At 47.4% G+C, this 12,986-nt stretch overlaps 1 protein-coding gene across 1 annotated transcript in view; it reads left to right on the plus strand.

Annotated features, from left to right (window-relative positions):
• The first annotated feature begins 484 nt into the window (after nt 1-484).
• LOC147693074 (rab GDP dissociation inhibitor alpha-like) overlaps nt 485-12,986 on the plus strand; it is a 61,739-nt gene continuing 49,237 nt past the window's right edge. Inside the window, exons 1-2 of the mRNA XM_086936877.1 lie at nt 485-589; nt 10,000-10,096. Coding sequence (XP_086793003.1) covers nt 503-589; nt 10,000-10,096 — 184 coding nt within the window. The 5' untranslated portion in view covers nt 485-502. The remainder of the gene's footprint in view (nt 590-9,999; nt 10,097-12,986) is intronic.

Here is a 12,986-nt window from a genome sequence, read left to right on the forward strand (position 1 = left end):
TCTGACCCTGTGCCTCATGGGAAAAGTCCAACCTGAACTGCCAAGCCATGTCTTTCCTGGACCGGAATCAATCAGACTGATTTGCATATGGCCATGTCTGAACTGGGGTGGCTGAGTGAGCTAAAGAATGGTGATGGATTAAACCCAGATCAGTTGACTGGGGGTGAGTGTTTGATTTGCTCAAACGCTCCATCCATCATCCCCATTTGTATCGCTTTGTTCGCCCCAGGCTAACAGTGTAGGGACGTGTAGTATGTTAATATGTGTGCAGGGCTCAGCAAGTGTACTATGTCAACTGCTTTTCAGCAACTAACAAGGGTACCTGACATATAGCAATATAGTTAGCGACAAAGTCAGGTGCACTTAGGTGAGACAGGCAGAACTGGGAACTCCTGCCCACTCGGAGCAAGAAGCTACCAATGCTTGTTATTTCCGGTGAAATCAGAATAATATGATATTTGTTTGTCGTTAACGTTCCCAGGAATGTGTGCTGTCCGGACTGATGTCAGTGAACGGAAAGAAGGTTCTGCACTTGGACCGGAACCCGTACTACGGAGGGGAGTGCGCCTCCATCACCCCCCTGGAGGAGGTGAGAACCTTTTCACTACCTGAGCCCTGCCTGCGGTACCCAACCCAGTGTGTACATGTGAGTGCCTCCATCACCCCCTGGAGGAGGTGAGAACCTTTAACTACCTGAGCCCTGCAAGCAGTACCCAACCCAGTCTGTACATGTGAGTGTGCCTCCATCACCCCCCTGGAGGAGGTGAGAACCTTTAACTACCTGAGCCCTGCAAGCGCTACCCAAGCCAGTGTGTACATATGAGTGTGCCTCCATCACCCCCCTGGAGGAGGTGATAACCTTTAACTACCTGAGCCCTGCAAGCGGTACCCAACCCAGTCTGTACATGTGAGTGTGCCTCCATCACCCCCCTGGAGGAGGTGAGAACCTTTTCACTACCTGAGCCCTGCCTGCGATACCCAACCCAGTGTGTACATGTGAGTGTGCCTCCATCACCCCCTGGAGGAGGTGAGAACCTTTAACTACCTGAGCCCTGCAAGCAGTACCCAACCCAGTCCGTACATGTGAGTGTGCCTCCATCACCCCCCTGGAGGAGGTGAGAACCTTTAACTACCTGAGCCCTGCAAGCGCTACCCAAGCCAGTGTGTACATATGAGTGTGCCTCCATCACCCCCCTGGAGGAGGTGAGAACCTTTAACTACCTGAGCCCTGCAAGCAGTACCCAACCCAGTCTGTACATGTGAGTGTGCCTCCATCACCCCCCTGAAGAAGGTGAGAACCTTTAACTACCTGAGCCCTGCAAGCAGTACCCAACCCAGTCTGTACATGTGAGTGTGCCTCCATCACCCCCCTGGAGGAGGTGAGAACCTTTAATCTACCTGAGCCCTGCAAGCGGTACCCGACCCAGTCTGTACATGTGAGTGTGCCTCCATCACCCCCTGGAGGAGGTGAGAACCTTTTAACTACCTGAGCCCTGCAAGCTGTACCCACCCAGTGTGCACAGGTGAGTGTGCCTCCATCACCCCCTGGAGGAGGTGAGGACCTTTTAACTACCTGAGCCCTGCAAGCGGTACCCAACCCAGTGTGCACAGGTGAGTGTGCCCCCATCACCCCCTGGAGGAGGCGAGAACCTTTAATCTACCTGAGCCCTGTAAGCGGTACCCAACCCAGTGTGCACAGGTGAGTGCCTCCATCACCCCCTGGAGGAGGTGAGAACCTTTTAACTACCGAAACCTGCAAGCGGTACCCAACCCAGTGTGTACATGTGAGTGTGCCTCCATCACCCCCTGGAGGAGGTGAGAACCTTTTAACTACCTGAGCCCTGCAAGCTGTACCCACCCCAGTGTGCACAGGTGAGTGTGCCTCCATCACCCCCTGGAGGAGGTGAGAACCTTTAAACTACCTGAGCCCTGCAAGCGGTACCCAACCCAGTGTGCACAGGTGAGTGTGCCCCCATCACCCCCTGGAGGAGGTAAGAACCTTTAACTACCTGAACCCTGCATGCGGAACCTAACCCAGTCTGTACATGTGAGTGCGCCTCCATCACCCCCTGGAGGAGGTGAGAACCTTTAATCTACCTGAACCCTGCAAGCGGTACCCAACCCACCGTGTACATGTGAGTGCGCCTCCATCACCCCCCTGGAGGAGGTGAGAACCTTTTAACTACCTGAGCCCTGCAAGCGGTACCCAACCCAGTGTGTACATAAGTGTGCCTACATCACCCCCTGGAGGAGGTGAGAACTGTTCAACTACCTGAGCCCTGCAAGTGGTACCCAGCCCAGTTTGCACAGGTGAGGGCCTCCATCACCCCCTGGAGGAGGTGAGAACCTTTAATCTACCTGAGCCCTGCCTGCGGTACCCAACCCAGGGCGTACATGTGAGTGCGCCTCCATCACCCCCCTGGAGGAAGTGAGAACCTTTTAACTACATAAGCCCTGCCTGCGGTACCCAACCCAGTGTGTACATGTGAGTGCCTCCATCACCCCCTGGAGGAGGTGAGAACCTTTAACGACCTAAGCCCTGCAAGCGGTACCCAACCCAGTGTGTACAGATGAGTGTGGGGGACATTGATGATCTCAATAGAACTTGCTCAGATCACATGGAGTTTTTTTATGTTAATATATGTTATTTTAAGACAGCATGTAATAACAAAGAATGTTTTCTCCCCCCAAAGAACATCAATTTGGGTCAATGTTGTACACACTAACTTTTCGTATTGGAATTATTTTCCCTTTAGGTTGATTATGCAGATAAGGTTGTAATAATTTAGTTTTTGGTTCTGAATGTTTATTGTTGCCCCACTGTGATTGAATATTACACACCTTTAGAGGGGAGAAGCACCCCTCTGCATGAAACTGGTCGTGAGGAGCACTACATTGATACATTGAGTACAATTATACACTGTGGAAATATCTAGTTCTGCTCCATCTGATGCAAGATATGGACCCTCTACCTCACATTGGAGCCACCCTCTCAAATTCTTCTTCTACTCAGTGACTGCACTGCTAACCTCTTCATTTTAAGTGTTCTGCCTCTTGCACTTTTTCAAGCCTTTGATCTCATTACAAAGTGGCCGCCTGCAGTGGGATACCCTCAAGGCTCAGCTCAGGGCACTTTCCTACCTTCTCTGTCCTTAGATCATAGGTGTTTTTCTCAGCCTTTTGCTCTCACAAATCTCCCCCCATGAGCACTTGGGAGCTCTTATTTGCCTTCCTTGATTGTCCTATCAGTCAAGTACGGCCACTTAAACTTTCCTAGCGCCCTCACTAACTTTTTCATGAGTTACCAAATTTCCGTATACAAGAAAGTATTAGGCATCCCACGACAGGCCAGGAGAGCCAGAGTAAGGCTGGAGCTGGGTCTATCTCGCCCAGATATTTCCTGCCTAGGCGACACTATCAAATACTACATTAGTACCCTGCAAGCTCCAGCAACAGCCTTGAAAGCGCAAATCAAAACAATCTTCGAAGAAAGCGGATCCCCATGGCAAGCGCAATTGTCAGCAGCCACAAAACTGCTAGAAATAGTGTTGCAAAACCTGGACAACGCTAATATTTCAATAGCTGCATGGAAAAGAGCTGTGAACAGACAGGTCAAGCACGCATCACACGTAAGAGACCTGGAAAGTCTGCATCACCATCCAAACCTTTCTACATTGGATGCCTCCTATAAAGTGGGAAAATCACAGCCTTATCTTGAGGAAGCACTATCTGTCCAATCTCGAAAAAAGATCACTTACATGAGGCTCCTCGCATTACCCATCGTGGATTTTAATCAAAGCTGGGCCCGCCCGGATAAATTAGCAGCATGCAGACTCTGCAATTACCATCAGGAATCCTGGCTCCATTTGTTGTGTGGTTGTCCAAAGTTAGCTAGTGAGAGGCACCGTTTGGTCACCCCAATCTGCAGAGCTCAGGGCTTCACACGATGCAGGGAAATCTCTGACTTGTGTTTTTCTTCAACCTCAACTCAAACAGTTGCACGGCTGGGGAAATTCATAGAACTAATTCGAGCTGCACTGTCCGGGAAAATAGAGCCTCATAAAGAAAACAGTCGGCCCGGAAGCACGGGTGCCGCGGACATACCTTCCATTTAAAAAACAATGGACTTAAACTGTATATCTAGAATGTGACACGATTTTTAAGGTTTATGCTCTACTAGTTCGTAGTAACATCTAGTGAATTTAACTTATCTGTTTTTTAGATAATTTTTTATATTGTTAGTATATTGTAATGATTTTAAATAATCGAACAATAAAAGACTTTTTCACGTTCACGTTTCACGATTGTTCTATCAGGTATGCCCCCTTTTTGGAGTACTAATTTTGAGTCCTCCGCCACCTCAATTCTTCCCTCAGCTATTTATGTTCCACTCACAGGGGATCAGACTGTTAACCTATGGAAGAGAGAGGACAAAACATTTATGTAACAATCAGGCCACCAAAAGTATACTACTTTTGATAAAGAATACTGGACTCACCTTTTATAGACTGGCCTGAGAGACATTTTAAATCAACTATTGAATTCCCTCATGTCTGGAGACAGTGTGTATCTTCTACAGCGAGGATAATGCCACACCCACTGTGTGTTGCATGAGGATTGTTTCATTATCAGATAGGCAGGAGTTTAAATGCACACTTAAACAAGCACTGACTAAGCCAAAGGGTCTCTTTTAAGCTGATGCTATGCAAAACCAACAAAAAGATAAAAACATGGAAAAGGCACGATGATGCAGCTGCATTATTCAGTAGGCGGGTGCCTATGGAATGATGCAAACACCGTTTTCTTTTGTTGTTTACCAGTGGAAGATGGCAGATGCAACTTCAATCAGTAAATGAAAGAAATTAAATGTTATTTGTGTGAAAGTTATTTCTGGATAGCAAAGCAGCTGGCAGCTGCTGGGCCATCCAAAAACATTACAATTTCATCAATGACTGACTTGACTATGAGGGGTGTGGGAGTGACAAAGGGGCAGTGGGGGATGGAAGATGAAGCAACAGGGAGCTGGCAGTACGAGGCAGGTGCAGAGGCGCAAAAGTGTTTTTTGGATTGCGAGCAGCCCAGCAGCACATGGTACCTGCTGGGACCTCCCCCAAAAATGAAATGCAAAACCCAACGGGATCGGGCATTTTGCGGAGGTGTAATCAGCACCCTAAAGATGCCAAGAAAACACACGCATTTTCTTGGAGTGTTTAATCAAAAAGAAAAAAGTAGTTCCCTACATGCAAGCAGCGAAAGTTCAGAAGTCAGCCAATCTGAAGGCTGGTAATGAGGCTATGCTCCAGGGGAGGGAAAAACACAAGAAGAGGAAGTGATGTAATTGAATAAGAAGCGAGCAAAAGAGAGTGATAATAAAAACCAGAAAATGGTAAGCAATGTGCTGGCTGTGAGCCCACTGTTTGTATATGCCCACAAGAGGTATTTCGCACACAGAGAGCAACAAGATGCGGAAACTACTGCTGGTACCTCATTTGGGTTTACTTCATGAAGTCCTTCAACATAGAGACAACTGACATTCCGCTACTATACGAGACAGAAAACACTTTACCTTAATAGCATGCAGCTCATTGCAACATATACACCAAGAATATTGATAGTTAACTTATAAAATGCAATGTTACCATGATACTTAAAGAGTTCAGATCTAGGGGTGAGTGGGGGGTGCTCTGGTCCAGGGGTGAGTGGCAGGTGCTCAGTTCCAGGGGTGAGTGGCGGGCGCTCAGATCTGGGGGTGAGTGGCGGGTGCTCAGGTGCAGGGGTAAGTGGCAGGTGCTCAGGTCCAGGGGTGAGTGGGGGGTGCTCTAGTCCAGGGGTGAGTGGCGGGTGCTCATGTCTAGGGGTGAGTGGGGGGGTGCTCTAGTCCAGAGGTGAGTGGCTGGTGCTCAAATCCAGGGGTGAGTGGCGGGTGCTCAGATCCAGCGGTGAGTGGCGGGTGTTCAGATCCAGTGTTTAGTGACGGGAACCAGCCACGGTGTAGTTGTGAGTGATTACTGCAGAGGTCCTGAGGTGGGTGGTGATGCCAATGTCCAGTGCAGCGGTGAATAAAGGGTGTAGGGCTTAGTGAAGGTGCTGAGTACCATACCAGGGCTGAGAGATTCAGGTTCATCCCAGCCGTTCGACTAAACCTCGCCCTCACCCAGCACAGACTCCGCATTTCACCCGCCCAGTATTATAAAATAAGCCAGTGCCCACCTGTTCGGGGCCGGAGGGGTGGCCGCGTGGGGGCCAGCTCTCCGTCCTGCATATCCGGGCTCAGCACGCCTCCGACAGACAAACACTCACTGTATAACTACAACACCTGGCTGCTCCGCTCCATCACAACAAACTTCGCCCGACTGGAAGTTGCCTTCTGAAGGAATCTGGGCTCGAAGGGCAGCCGGTTCGGGTCTGACTCCTCCGGTATGCGGCTCCACCGGAGGCGGCACCGCCTCGACACAGGCCTCGGGGGTTTGACGCGGCCACGGGCGCCGGCTCTGGCACCGGGCTTTGGCAGAACAGGGAATGGGGGGTTCTGCCTGAACTCGACAGAAGGCAGTTCAGCAAGCAGCCACCGGGGGACGCACCTGCAAGAGAGCGACAATCTGCCAATCCCTCCCAAAAGACAACAAGGCATGGCCCTGGCTGATATAGTCTGCCAGGGAAGAAGAGAGCGTGGCAGAAGAGGGAGGAGAGAGCATGGTAATGGGGCACAATAATCAAGTGTAAGCCACAGACGTATGCCAGCTGCACCTTGGGCATCAGACCCCATCTCGGCCCGCCAAGCTGAGATCCACATATTCATAATCTTCAAACGTCGCCCTTTGGTAACAGCGACACACCCAGGTCTACCCAGCCCGTCATCATCCCAGGCTTCGCGCCTCATCCACCGGTGCCAGCCAAACAAAAACTGTTTAACCGGAGCAGCACACACCTTTTCCTCGGACCTACCTACCCTCTAGTGCCAGACACACATCGGGGGTCAAACAGGCTGACCGCTAGCTAGCATTCTCCCATAAGAGCCAATCCCTAAAGAGCTCCACCCATTTGTTTAAAATAGAATGTGTCTAAATTAAAACGATCATTCGTTTTTGTAACATGACAATTAATTATTCCTCCGTTTGCTTTAATACACATTCAGAAATAATTAAACAGAAGTGAGACACTTTTTAGGTGATTTCTTCATGTGTTTGTTGCTTTAGGCACACATTTCAACAAGAAAGGAGCACTCCAGACCACCATGTTTCTCCGAGGACAAGCAGATATGCCTCGGAGAAACGCACCGTCATTTTCGGACGGGGGGCATGTTTTTCTTTCGCTCCTCTTCCCATTGGCTGGAATGTAAAATTCCAGCCAATGGGAAGAGGAGAGAAAGAACCTAAAAAAACACGCCCCTCAATCCAAAAAATCCGGGGCTTCAATGAACAGACTTCCGTCTTCTTCAATGGCTGGCCTCCGTTTAGGAAGCCAGCCAATGGAGAAGAGGGTCGGGTTCAAGCCCCACACTAAGAAACATATGATCTCGCCGGCGAGACTGCGCAAGCGCAGCCTACGCAGGCCGAGACCTAAAAAGCTGTTTGTAGGCAATACCTAAAAATTGGAGTTGACAGAAACATAGAACTAGAAGAACAGTTAACCTTTGACCTTTGTCAAACGGGAACATATGGACTGATAGATCTGCATTGCCTAAAGTAGAAGAAATGTTAGGCCAAACGAGATTAGCCAAGGGGTTTTTCACCACTAAGTTAAACTTTTCACCAAATACAGTTGCATTATGAGTGCAGACCACTGACCGCGGATATATCTACATTTGGTGTTTGTAATTTAAGTGTAAACCTTTTTACCAGGTCTCTGTAGGAGCTGTGTTTTCAGTTATTAATGAGTGCTTTATGTAAGGAACAAGACACAATGAGATATTTTCAGGCTATGGTACAGATCCCGAGAATGGATGAAGCAGAACGTAGTAGGAGGTTAAGGAAAGTTTTGAGTTAAATACAATAAACTTGTGATAGATGTGGACTCTAGCAGTGGGGCGCAGTGAGATGCGGCCTACAATGGCTGGTTGATGCCCCTACACATATGAATAAGGGTGAGCTCTGACAGTCCTTGAGACTCACATGCATGTATGCAAGATCTGCAAAAACCTTTATGGTTAAACTTAATACCTGTAACAGTTGATGAAAAAGAATGCAATTTAGATGAAATAAAATGTATTGAGACATGTTTGAAGATGCGTCGAAAAATGTATCCAACCCCTCGAGGATTGTAATCCAATGATGGAGCAACAGAGGACCAACAGAGCACCAACAGAGAACCAACAGAGGACCAACAGAGAACCAACAGAGCACCAACAGAGGAGCAACAGAGGACCAACAGAGGAGCAACAGAGAACCAACAGAGCACCAACAGAGTACCAACAGAGGACCAACAGAGGAGCAACAGAGCACCAACAGAGCACCAACAGAGCACCAACAGAGCACCAACAGAGGAGCAACAGAGGAGCAACAGAGGACCAACAGAGGACCAACAGAGGACCAACAGAGAACCAACAGAGCACCAACAGAGGACCAACAGAGAACCAACAGAGGACCAACAGAGGAGCAACAGAGGACCAACAGAGGACCAACAGAGGACCAACAGAAGACCAACAGAGCATCAGCAGAGCGCCAACAGAGGAGCAACTAAGGAGCAACAGAGGACCAACAGAGCACCAACAGAGAACCAACAGAGGACCAACAGAGAACCAACAGAGGAGCAACAGAGGACCAACAGAGCACCAAAAGAGGACCAACAGGGGAGCAACAGAGCACTAGCGGAGGACCAACAGAGAAGCAACAGAGCACCAACAGATCGCCAACAGAGGAGCAACAGAGGACCAACAGAGCATGAACAGAGGACCAACAGAGAACCAACAGAGGACCAAGATCCTGTTGTGGAGAAGGAAGGATGTTTGTAGGGTGCAAATCACTAAGGGTAATTTCTGTGGGGCACAAACTGTATCAGAGCAATCTTGTCAAATATGTTACTTACAGCAAATAGTATGCAAAGGACATCAGGATATTTAGGCAGAACTTAAATGAAACAGTGAATGGGCTTGTGCACTGTTTACCACGTACTTGGGTAAAGCATTGAAACTGCTGATTCTTTTATCACAAATACCAGTAAAAGGTGAAGGAAATCTTACTGATAAATGGTAGAGTGCACAGGAGCAATAGTTGCAGAAAGTTCTGGGAGGGAAGGTAGTGAGAAAGGATTTGGAGGAAATGAGACCATATATGTAAGAGGAATGACTAGTGAAGAACCAGTTTGGGAGAAGCTTTTAAGCTATTTTACAATATCCATACGGGCTATACTGAGGAAATTATGTTGTGGGCAACCTTGTGAGAATGTGATTGACTTTACAAATGAAGTAAATTTAGATATTTGTAAAACTGAAAGGGGTGTTTTATGAATAATAAATGTATTGAGCTTCCTATGGATCAAGTTATGTAGTTTCTGGAGAATCATGAACTTGAGCGCACATTTGTCTCGCTGTCGCCACCAAAGAGACTGTGAACTCAGGGAAAGGTTCAACAAAGTTCTCATGGTCATGGTTTGGTGTTCTTAGAAAAGCAAAAGGAAATTATAAGATGTGATTATAGAAATGCCTGGGCCTACTGTGCTGCCAAGAAGTCAACAATAGTACTTTCATCTTTGGAGAAGATGATACAAAGGCTCCCATTCCAGATGGTTTCCTGGCTCGTTAAGGGGTTCTGAAAAGTGGTTTGGTCTAAGGAGGAAAAGAGGTAGATCTTTCAGTCCATCCTACCCTGAAAGCAGTAACTCACTCATCACCTCACAGGCAACCTTCCTTGTCTCTGTTACCAATCAGGCCATGGGGAGAGGGACTCATACCTGAATAGATGCAGGCAGGCACAGGTAGTACAGCTTGGCTCTACACCTGCTCTTGTTCAATGATTACTTTTTAGGTTGACTATGTGATCCATATTGAATTTGTTTCTGCAGCTCTACAGAATGTTTAATGCGGTTGGATCGCCAGACACGATGGGACGAGGCAGAGAGTGGAATGTCGACCTAGCACCAAAGTTTCTGATGGCCAATGGTAAGAGAATGGCAAAGCGTTGTTTGTAAAAAGTGACTTTTATGGTGGTTGGATCTGCTTTCTAAACTGGATGTATCTCCAAACTACTGCAGTGGCAGAGCACTCTACATTCCCCCGCAATAGTGGTAAATCCATCACCGGCGGAAAAGACATTTGCACTAGATAAACTCTGAATCAAGCCCTAAGCTTGTGGCAAAATCAGATTGTTCTATTTCATATTATGTAAGCACCAAACCAGCTCAAAATCTGTTAACTCCATTCACTATTACACAGTAGTGAAAAATCAATGTATTCTATACAAAGTTTTCTTGGTGCAGTGTTGGCTAAATGAAGTCCAGCCCACATATATATGGGCAAAATGCAGTGGGTAAACATTTTGCACAATTCCAAAAGCATACAATGTTACAATTTGCAAAGAAGAATAGTGTAAGGTATGTATGCATGGGAGATAAGTATGCCTTAATCATTTCTAGCAAACACAACAAGATGATGGATGGAATGCTGAAACTTTTCAAACACTCACTCCAGTTAGAGATCTGGGTTAAATCCATTGTTCTTTTGCTCACCATGCAATCCCGGTTTGGACCCAGCCATACGCAAATCAGTCTTGAACCTGTTCCTCATGGGAACAGTCCAGCCCAAACTGCCAGGCCAGGTCCTCCCTGGACTAGAAACAAGCATCCTGAGACCAGGTTCGAGGTATCAACCCCTCATCATCCACGCTAGCTTGAATCCAGGTACAACGAGCAAGGGACCCATGTCTGAGCATACCCTTGCCCACTTAGTGCGAACATAACAAACTCAACAAAATGATGGGTGGAGTGCTGAAACTTATCAAACACTCACCCCCAGTCAAGAGATCTGAGTTTAATCCATTGTTATTTTGCTCACAATGCCACCCCGGTTTGTATATGGCTAGGTCCAAACTGGGTTTACATGTAGTGTAGGGATCTATTTCATTATTAACCTATTCAACAAATGTTATAAAAAAGATTTAAGGTCTACAGTGTTTTAACCACTTCGAGCTGTATTGTCTGTGACACAGTATTTTTCCTTTGAATTCTGGTCCGCAGACAATTTGGTAACCTTGATGCCTTGTCTTTTGTAGAACTTTGACCTTAATTTTGTGAAAAAACTTGATGAATTAAATAACAGCAATGGAATACCCCCTTGACACACAAGTAACACAAAGCAGTGCAAAGCACAACTTTGCTTTACTTTGGAACACTACACAATCCTGATAGTCGATCGCAGCATAACACTTTGCATCAGGTGTGCGTTACCAAAGTGACACGAGCCTGTCACAAAGAGTTTGCAAATCGTGACCTGAGGGTTTAGAAGATGTATCTCTACTGCAGACCATGGTGTCTGAGAGTCAAAAGTTTACACTGAAGAAGTTAAATTAACTTCTTTTTGCATTAGTTAAAAGCCTATTCATTTTATCAAGGCTAGAAGGAATCTGTTTCGCCTTGGACAAACTGGAACATTAGAACCACTTACTGGGGAAAGGTACAATGTCCCACCCCACGACATTACTATTAGAGTTCTTTGAACAGTAAGTAGATAAACATAACCTTGAATCATCCAACAACTTGAGGCATTAGTTCTGAAAACGTAGCCACCATTGTTGAGAAGAATATAGGAATGAAGACATAACAGATGTAGATGCAGCAAGTAGCTTGCAAGCAAGCTCAGGGTCCTGAAAGTGATAGCGTCACATAGTAGTGAATGTGCTAAAGGATTAATGTACAAAGATGTGATTTCAAGGACAGAGGCATCGTCACATCAGCAATGTAATTGAAACAGAAGTTCCCAGCAACGTAGTATGCATAGGTTCATATCACCCCACTGATGTTTGTCACGTGCAACCCTAAAAGGGAGAAGTGATGGACATAGAAACAGCCCATTGTATCAACCATATTTCGGGGTCGATTATGATGGCGGTGAATCCGCATCCTCCGGGCCGGTGGAAGCCAACGCCGGCCCGGAGGATGCGGATTCACCGCCGCGGTTCTTGAAAATACCCACCGCCAGATTATGATGGCGGTGGGATCAGCGGCGGAGGGCAGGTCCATCTGCCGCTGATCCGCGGGGTGTGGACCACAATATGGTGGCGGTGTCTGCAAGACACCGTCAGCCATATTATGATGGGTGGGGAGACATGCTTTTCCGCGCCGGATATTCCGCCGTGGAAAAGCATGTGGACCTTTGCTTCTGGGGGCCCCTTGCGGGCCCCCAGGATGTTGGGGGGTGGGGTTGCGCATGGGGGGTACCTATGGTACCCCCCTGCATGTGCATGCAGAAAGCGGCAGGCACCAAGCGGTGCCTGCCGCTTTGTGCATGCACATGCAAAGCATGCATTTTTATCTTTGCGGCGGGTGCTGCTTTAAGCAGCACCCGCCGCAATGTTAAATATACAGGATGTGACCGCCAGGGTGGCGGTCACATCCTAACTCCTATGGAGGGAACGCCGCTGCCCTGCGGACGGTCCCTCCACCTCGGGGGTGGCGGACGGACGCATGTCCGTCCGCCATCCTAATCGACACCTAAGTTAGGATCATCAGCTGGAGAAAAATGTGTCACTTCTATTTGTAGGACAAACAGGATAATTGTAGAATGCATCCTTGTAGGTGAAGTAGTGGTGACATAAAGTGAGATTGTAAGATGCAAAGACTGCAGCTCCATTAAGAAGGTGCCAGAATACCCTATGTGATGTAAGCATTTGCAGAATCTGACGTAAATGTGTAATGGCACACATCTAAGCTTGTTCTCAAACTAGTGTAGTTCTCTCCAATAGGCTTCAGAGCTGACAAAGTTATAGTAAAAACTGAATAAATATGTTTATATAATGTGAGAAAACTTTTCCCTATGACAGAAAAGGTATCATATA

The sequence above is a fragment of the Lissotriton vulgaris genome, chromosome 9 (assembly GCF_964263255.1).
Source record: "Lissotriton vulgaris chromosome 9, aLisVul1.2, whole genome shotgun sequence".
NCBI classification, from domain to species: Eukaryota; Metazoa; Chordata; class Amphibia; order Caudata; family Salamandridae; genus Lissotriton; species Lissotriton vulgaris.